This window comes from Asparagus officinalis, chromosome 7 (assembly GCF_001876935.1).
Source record: "Asparagus officinalis chromosome 7, Aspof.V1, whole genome shotgun sequence".
In the NCBI taxonomy this organism is placed as follows: domain Eukaryota; kingdom Viridiplantae; phylum Streptophyta; class Magnoliopsida; order Asparagales; family Asparagaceae; genus Asparagus; species Asparagus officinalis.
Genome location: NC_033800.1, coordinates 6,090,805 through 6,099,508, shown reverse-complemented (window position 1 = coordinate 6,099,508; position 8,704 = coordinate 6,090,805). Strand labels below are relative to the sequence as shown.

The 8,704-nt window shown below is 35.7% G+C and overlaps 1 protein-coding gene across 1 annotated transcript; it reads right to left on the bottom strand.

Annotated features, from left to right (window-relative positions):
- Positions 622 to 5,280, bottom strand: LOC109850082 (short-chain dehydrogenase TIC 32, chloroplastic). Its single transcript, XM_020419998.1, has 8 exons — positions 5,084 to 5,280; positions 2,292 to 2,523; positions 2,124 to 2,203; positions 1,859 to 2,012; positions 1,691 to 1,769; positions 1,314 to 1,398; positions 1,176 to 1,222; positions 622 to 1,019 (listed from the first exon to the last, which is right to left on the bottom strand). The coding sequence occupies exons 1-8, from the start codon at positions 5,202 to 5,204 to the stop codon at positions 861 to 863; spliced, it is 957 nt and encodes a 318-aa protein (XP_020275587.1). The 5' UTR covers positions 5,205 to 5,280; the 3' UTR covers positions 622 to 860.

The following is an 8,704-nucleotide window of genomic DNA, read 5'->3' as shown; positions in this document are numbered from 1 at the left end:
GATTTTGGGTCCCCGTATGCTTCATTCTCAACTAATCCAAATTTAACCAATTTGATTCATCATCAATAACATCTGCAAGAGGAGTCATTCATCTTTCTCCTAAAATTTTTGTTGTCTCAGGTCAAACCTAATCTATGTACATACATACTCATATCTTTCTATCTATCACAATTTATTTTAGGGGCAGTTTGGTTGGCTGAGAAGCTAATAAAATGAAATCAAAACACCCGACACACCCATGTGAAGGTTTTTGATTTTCTTTTCTTGTGTTTGGTTGAGAGAGGGAAAAAACAAACGTTGTGCATGTGAGACCCACCCACTAGTAAGATAATAGTGCAATGAGTCCCAATTTTAAGGAAACACATTTCCTTCCAAAACGTCATGAAACAGACTTGAAATACTAGCTTGCAGACTGTTTCACAAAATATGTGGCTCGGCAGACTGATAATAATCACCGACGCGTTTGGTTTCAAGGCATCCCAACAATTAGAACCTCGGATCTTAAGTGTTACTAAAGGAGTATTTAGATTTTTTTTTCAAGAAGGCATAATTATCTGCGGAAATATTATTTTCAGGCTATAAAAACAAAATTATTAGCACCATAACCAATATATACAAATATATACCAAGATTCTAATATGCACATAAAAGGGAATTATTCACTTTGCACATTCCCAGCATTTATCATAAGTGCAATTATGCAGATAACAGAATAGCAGAGTTAACTAACATCCTTAATAACACTTGTATCGCATAACCTTCAGTAGATTAAAAAAAAAACCCATCGGTTTCATATCAAGCAACCAAAGCAAGAGGAAGTCCACGATGACAAGCATATTATAACTATATGAAGAATCTAATTAACTAACTAGCTTTTCGCTGAAATCCCACAATTTTTTGGCCAAGGTCTCCTGTCTTGCCAAAATGCTCGGTTTCATCTCGTTGCAGTCGAGGAAATATTTGCCTGTCACTCCCTTGAGGCTCGGATGAAGAGCAACGAAGCACGTAGTTGCAGCTCCCTGCAGCAATACGTAATTTACATGTAGTTTAGTTTAGTTTATTTTTTCTTTTTTTTTTCCTTTTTCCTTTTCTTTTCTGGGTTGGGTTTTTGAATTAAATTTATGGCGCTTCGGATGTAATATAAGTAGATTTATGATTTATTCATGGTTTCATACCTGCGGTACATTCTTCCAGAAGAGATAAGTGATAACTTGTAGGAACTCTGCCAGAAACAGAGGAGAAAAAAAAATGTCACGCTTTTGAGCTTAAATAGATAACTTATTCGATGAAGATTTAATCACAAAAACACATACTCATTAGGAAGAAAGAATGTCTCATCAAATTGGTCATGATTAGCCCTGGATGAACACAATTTATTGTAACATTTGCACCATCTTCCTGCATCGCAAAATTTGAAATTTTACATAGCGTAATATTCATGAATTAATAATAATAAGTAGTTTATTGTACAGTAGAGATTCAACATACAAACAGGATACATCATGATAGGGAGTTAATAATCATCACCAAATGGATAAGTTCTATAAGGTGCACAACCAAGAGGGAGTAAAAGCATAGTAAGTTTCTCCATAAAACCAAGTAATATAAATATACCGCCTTGTAATGTTTCACCATAAATTCTTCGAAGAATGCAAAGGTTGGCATATGAATTAAGTTAGCACGAATTTACCTTCAGGCGTCTAGATAGTTCATTCGCGTGCAGTAGATTTGCTAGCTTGGATTGTCCGTATGCCTTCTTATCATTATATCTGAAATACAAGAAAAAAGAGGAAGAACATCAATATCGCAAAACAAATGTGAATTTATGCAAAAGTTCATCAAGCTGATGCATTTTTACCCATCCTTATTGTTGATTGCATCAAACCGAATTCCTTTTTCATAAGTATGATGATGCGCAATTGATGACAGATTTACGATACGACCCTCGATTCCTGTTTCCTTCGCTGTGCTCTTCATTTTCTCAAGGAGAAGCTTTGTCAATAAGAAATGACCTGTAACAAAATAAATCAAGCCGTCAAGTGTCAGCTATATACATCTAACACAGAAATAAGCAGTCAAAATTCAGCAAGATTAACAGAAAAAAAGAGAGTAATGTAAAATACCGAGATGATTTGTAGCAAACTGCATCTCAATACCATCTTCTGATAGCTGATGAGGGCAGAACATAACTCCAGCATTGTTTCTAAACAACAAAACATAATAATATATAAATTTACTCCAAATAAATTAACAAGTATCAAGAACATCACAAAAAAGCCGTAGAGAATTACATTAAGACATTAAGTGGGAGACCCATCGCGTTGAAGTTATCAGCAAAAGCTTGTACAGACTTCAAGGAGCTGAGATCAAGCTTCAATACATCAATATGAGCAGTTGGGTTGCTCTTGAGAATGACCTGCTTCGCAGAGTTTGCAGCATCCATGTTTCTAGCTGCAATTATTACATGAGCTCCTCTAAGTGCAAACACTCTGGCGGTCTCTGCACCAATTCCACTGGCTCCTCCTACATTTTTTCCCCCTCATCAAGATCATTCGTTTGAAATTTGAAACTTTGTGTTTGTAGTAAGCGCAGAAAACATACACGAATCAAGGTCAAACAAATTGATAATAATCAGTGACATGCCAAGGTTCTGAACAGGTTACCCGTTCTCGAACGATCCTTTTTTTATTATAAAAAAAAAGTAAGGCAAGAAGCATATAGACGAGAGAATTACAATAAAAGGTTAGCATCTAGGTGCATGCGACGTGTATGCGACGTGTCCAAAACACAAGGGCACTTTCAAAATTCTAGAAAGAGCTTTGCTACAGGGACCCAAAATATGAGACCAATAGAGGGGACAAGTAAGGTGTTCTGCTCCTATTGGATAATGAGTTGGCTATCATTAATGATGACCAACTCATTATCCAATAAGAGAGGGACAACTCACTTGTCCCCTCTATTGGTCCCATATTTTGGGTCATTGAGGAATTTTTCTTCTAGAAATTGCACAAAGATTGGCGTCTTCAACATCAACATAGGGGGCCTGTTCACGACGAGGAGAAGTCTGTCCAGAGGTTGGAAGATACGATCTGACCGTCGGATTCAAGCCAAATCCAACACTCCGATCGTGGGAAAATTCGTCCGGAATAATAACAAAATTCACCCAGATAAAAAAAAATAATGATAATCAACGGAAGAAAGAGAAAGCAAGCAATCATTTATTGTAAATGTTGATGTTGCTGTGGATTAGCTATCACATCAAAGGACCCGGATCAACTACTTCAATCAGTGCGCAATAGACCACCACCTTTTTAGTTGGAATAACTGCAAACTTTTATTAGGTCCATTATATAATTAGATCCGGTTGCAGTTTCAGTCATAAATTGGCTCAGGGGCTGTTCGGTTGGGAAAAAAAAACATGGAAGTCAAAGATAAGAAACCTATTTCCTTATAACAGGTTCTTTTCTTGTGTTTGATTTACTTCTTAAAAATAAAAATGAGATGGGATGAGATGAGTTGTCACTGTATTATTGGATGATGTGAGTAATTTTTTAAGAAAGAAATTATAAAAAATGTTTTGAGGTTGTTTGGTTCGCTAAAAAAATAAGGAAATGAATTATAAGAAACCTATTTTCTATAATAGGTTTTTTTTCTTGTGTTTGGTTCATTCTTAGAACTAAGAAAATAGATGATATGAGATGGGTTGTCATTATATTATTGGATGATGCGACACATACTTAAGGAAACCAATTTTCGTGTTTTTTTAGGAAATGGATGGAAAGAAAATTTTAATGAGATGAGATGAGTTGTCACCATATTATTGGATGATGTGGGTGATTTTTAAAGATGAGATGATATGGGATGAGATGGATGATGTGACCCATTTCTTGTAGGAAATGGATGGAAAGAAAATTTTAATGAGATGAGATGAGTTGTCACCATATTATTGGATGATGTGGGTGATTTTTAAAATGAGATGAGATGAGTTGTCACCATATTATTGGATGATGTGGGTGATTTTTAAAGATGAGATGAGATGGGAGGAAATGAGATGAGATGAGTTAGATGATGTAACCCATTTTCTTGTATTTGATTTATTTTTAAAAGTAAGAAATGAGATGAGATGAGTTGTTGGATAAAAAAAAAATTTATTGGATGATGAAGGTGAGTTTTAGGGATGGAAATAGCAATCTGGTAATTTAGCCATAAATTATCAGACAAAAAGACAGTTTAACTGTGTGAAATAAAATTTGTCAACAACACAAGAAAAATGTGTCTCTTAGCCCAATGTACAGTTTTATTGTACTGTAAGAAAAAAAAAAAAGGAAAAGCCCAGTTTGCACCATCCAAAATCTAGTGAAAATTAACTATATTTTAGATAATGAAAAGGGTTTTTTGATCTTTGAAGTTTCACCACGATTTTTTGTTCAACTTCAAAGATAAAAAAAAAAAAAAACCCTTTTTAGACCTGCTCACTTCCAAAATCATTCTTAAAGCTAAATTATCCGAACTGAACTACTTTTCAATTCAATTCCTATTTTAGTTGTTATACTAATGTCTAGGTTGTATCCATCTGGGTTTAACAGGGGCTTACAAAAATAATCCAGTTCACATAATTTCGAATAAAGAATGATTTTGGAAGCGAGCTGAGTTGGTTCAAAGTTAATTAGATAACTTTTGGTCGATTAAAAAAAAATATCCCTAATGTTTGTTTTTTTTTATATCCAAACTATGACAAGCCAAACACAAAATCAACTTATAACGTGTCTACAAGTTCATTGATCTAGGATAAAATACTGCAAAATATAATTTGCAAAAACTTCAACTCATCAACATTCTAAAAAGGTAGAGAAGAAAACAAAAGTGCAACTTACAAAAAGAGAGAGGAAGAAGAAGAGGAGGGAAAAAAAACCCATGTCTCAATAAAACAAGCATGCAATATTCTCCAAAATAAATAAATAGATAAATAAAGCATGCAAAGATCACATATTCACAAGTAAATAGAGAGAGAGAGGGAGAGAGAAAGAAATAGTAAAATTATAAATAAAAAAAGAAAGAAAAAGAAAAAAGAAGAGCGTGCTACCGGTGATGATGGCAGTGAGCTTGGAGGCATCTACATTCTCGGTGACTTGCTCGGCCGTGGATGCGGATCCAAACCCGCTTGGACCCGGTAGACCAGTCATCAGAGAAAATATACCCACCATCTTTCTTCTATGAAAAAAAAAAAAAATCCTAAATTTTATTTATCTGAAATTGAGCACGAAAGAGAGAGGGGTTAAAAAGAGACGAATGCAGGGTTTCAAAGAATAGGAAGTTATTTATGGTTGAGGTACTGATAGCGGGTCGGTTGGACACAATTTAATGCACGCCGCACCGTTTGGGATTAATTTTTATTTTTATTTTTATAAATCTAACTTAATTAACTGAAATATATAGAAAGATTTTTTTAAAATAATATCTTTAATTCTAGCTAGATTCAACGGCTCCCATGACCGTCATCAATTGTAAGCAAGGAAGTTATGGGTCATTTCTTTATTGTTGAATATAATTCTGTTTTCAATAAATTGGATAATAATTATGGAATTTTCTCACATCAGTCCCTTGCATCTTTAATAATTTGAACTTAGTCTATCGGAATATTGACATTGCAATTAGGTCCCCGATCTTATATCTTACTACTACTGCTAGTGGGATTAATTCGAAGGAACTTACAATAACATTGTGACCCGGTAGCAATATATTAATGATTTAAGGGACTATTTTCAGAATAGTAAACATATAAGGGGGTAATATTGAGAAAATTATTATTATTATTTAATATATGAACTTATTGAATTGAGAATTTAATATTTGAATAATTATGGCAGAATGGCTCTCACGACTTGTCTCAATAAGATTCAGATGGGCTAAATACCCATATTGGTATTTTAATTCCACCCGATTTACCAAGAAGGTATTTTAATTAGGCAAACATACTTTAAGGCATTTTAATTGATTCAACTTACCAACAAGGCCATTTTTCTCGTCGGCGACCAGTTTTCCGACGAGAGCTCGTCACGTGTGTGGCACGTGATGACTTAAAACTGTTTTTTAGCTGCTGATGTGGCACGGATCTGTCCTATTTTGGGTGAATTGGGATTTTTAGAGTGTTAATTCTTGCCTTTAAACACTGCCACGTCAGAAAATCCGTGCTACATCAACAGCTAAAAAACAGTTTAAGTTATCACGTGCCACGCACGTGACGAGTTCTCATCGGAAAACTGGTCGCCGACGAGAAAAAGGACCTTGTCGGTAAGTTGAATCAATTAAAATGCCTTAAAGTAGGTTTGCCTAATTAAAATACATTCTTGGTAAATGGGATGGAATTAAAATACCAATATGGGTATTTAGCCGATTCAGATGAGAAACCCAAGTCAACGAAAGAGAACTTTAATTTATATCAGAATTATTTTTTATGGACTTCTCATCAAATTCAGATCCAAATAGATGTTGTTTATATTCAAGGATTCTGTTAATTTTAAGTGAAAATTCTTCTTTCTATTTTTGTTATATGAAAATTCTAGATCAGATAAGCGACCTGTGTAGGATTCTAACAGATTAAAATATTCAATTTCATAGATTTTATCCTTCAGAATTCTTATTGGACGGAGATTTGTTATTTGAGAAATGGCCCGAGTGTTTAAGAAAAATTAAACGCCATAGTCTGAATGTTCTGGTTTAATAAAAATTGAACGTCAGTTTTTGATAACTTGTATATCTTTGTTTAGGGTTTTTAGATATGAGTGGCTTAAATATTTAACAATTGCATATTCGTCCCTCAACTCTTGAAAATTTCATATGTAGTGCCTCAAATCCTATAGGGTCTTGCAAAAATGGTCCTTCTAATTAACACACATTAGATTGAGAGGAATATTCTGCCAAATCTAAAGGTTTGAGCAAACTAACCATTTTACCCTTCAAGTATGTTTCCAAGTTCATTTCGTTATACGGTTAAACCTATTACCCTCTTAAATAAACTTAAATCCACTTGAGTTCTTCTTCTCCAATGGTTAAAAAAGAACATTAACCCAAATTTGAGATTCACAAATGTTTGAAACAATAAAGAGAGGGGTGGTTTGATGATTGCATATGTGTTGATGTATGGAATCACACAGTTAAATAAAAGGGGTTGATTAAGTTGACGGAAGTCCTCTAACTCTCCGAATGTCTGGTTCTTGAGAATGTTGTTCTTCCCTGCACAAGTAGCAAATCATAAGAGCGCGGTGTTGGGTTCCCCGATTGTTTCTCTGACGATCAAGTCAGTGAATCACTTGAGTGGAGAAGTAAAACGGACTGTAGTAGTTCTTAAGCACAGAGGGTGGTAGCAAAAATTTACACTGTTATTGAAAATAATACCTCTATTTATAGTAGTGATAGGAGGATAGAATGATAACTTCGATCGAGTATGGGGTGGCGGCCATGTTAGTTTCAGCTTTACAGGTGTCGGCTGACAAATGAAGGAGATATCACTTCGGTATTTAATGCGAAGTGATGAGGGATGTGTGGTGCCGACGTGGTCCAATGTGGTATAAATATTATTTGGGGCAGAGGAATGATGGCGTCCATAATGCATTTAATGACATTTATTGTAAGGTGGTTGATCACCAGTGCACAGGAGGGGCTCAAAGCTCAAGGTGTTTCGTCGCCTTTCTACTCATCAGATGGTCGAGAAGTACCACCTTTTGAGTCACCCTCACATAATATCAACCGATGAGTCGGCCGAATGGAGTGATTAAGTAGTCAGCTTAATCAAAGGACGATGTGTTAAGTCTTTCGGCTTAATCAAAGGCCGAATGGAGTGATTCCTCAGGATTAGGCTCAATGTCAGCTTCGTTGCCACTGTCAGCGGCCTAATTTGATTGCTCAGGCTCTTGGGAATCTAAATAGAAGACCAAGTCAGTGTGAAAGTTCTCCACCCCTCTGAAGGGTTGCTTCTCAGCAATCAGAGTTCTGACTTCTTCCTCCTCGTCAGCATATTTCATGACTTGATGAAGAGTAGATGGGATAATGCGATTCACATGAATCCAAGGTCGTCCTAACAACAAATTGTAAGACATGTTTGCATCTATGATGTAACAATTCACTTCGGACTTGAGATCTTCGATTTAGCACCTGAGTTTGATTTTACCCAAGGGTCGTGTGATGTTGGCGTTAAATCCGAAGATGGTAGTCTGAGTGGAGTTCAACTAGTGTAGAGGAATCCCTAGAACTTGCATGACCCAATATGGCATGATGCTAAGTGCCGAGCCCGGATCAACTTGTACACGACTGATCTTAGAAGAACCGATATACCTTGTATAGTACAGAGGTCTATAATGCTTGTGTTTAATCTACACGTCTTCCTGAGTGAATGATATGTATGGTAGACTTTTTGCAGCTTGTAGACACTATACACAAGATTGTCCCTTAGAAGTTTCTGGAACTGGAGCAACTTAAGTAATAAAGCTCTCTATGTCTGTTAAAGCTTCAATTAGAGCTTCTCTTGTGGTCTTGGGCAATTGGAGGAGCTCGTACAAGGTAATGCTCGCAGGGATGTTAGCCAATTGATCCATGATATTGAATCAGAAGGGAGTGTTCGATCCTCTAGTCTCCTATTGAAGAAGGTTTTGGTTGAAGTGAAGCTCTTTCTGTTTTCTTTTATCAGTTGTCTTCTTAGCAGGAAAAC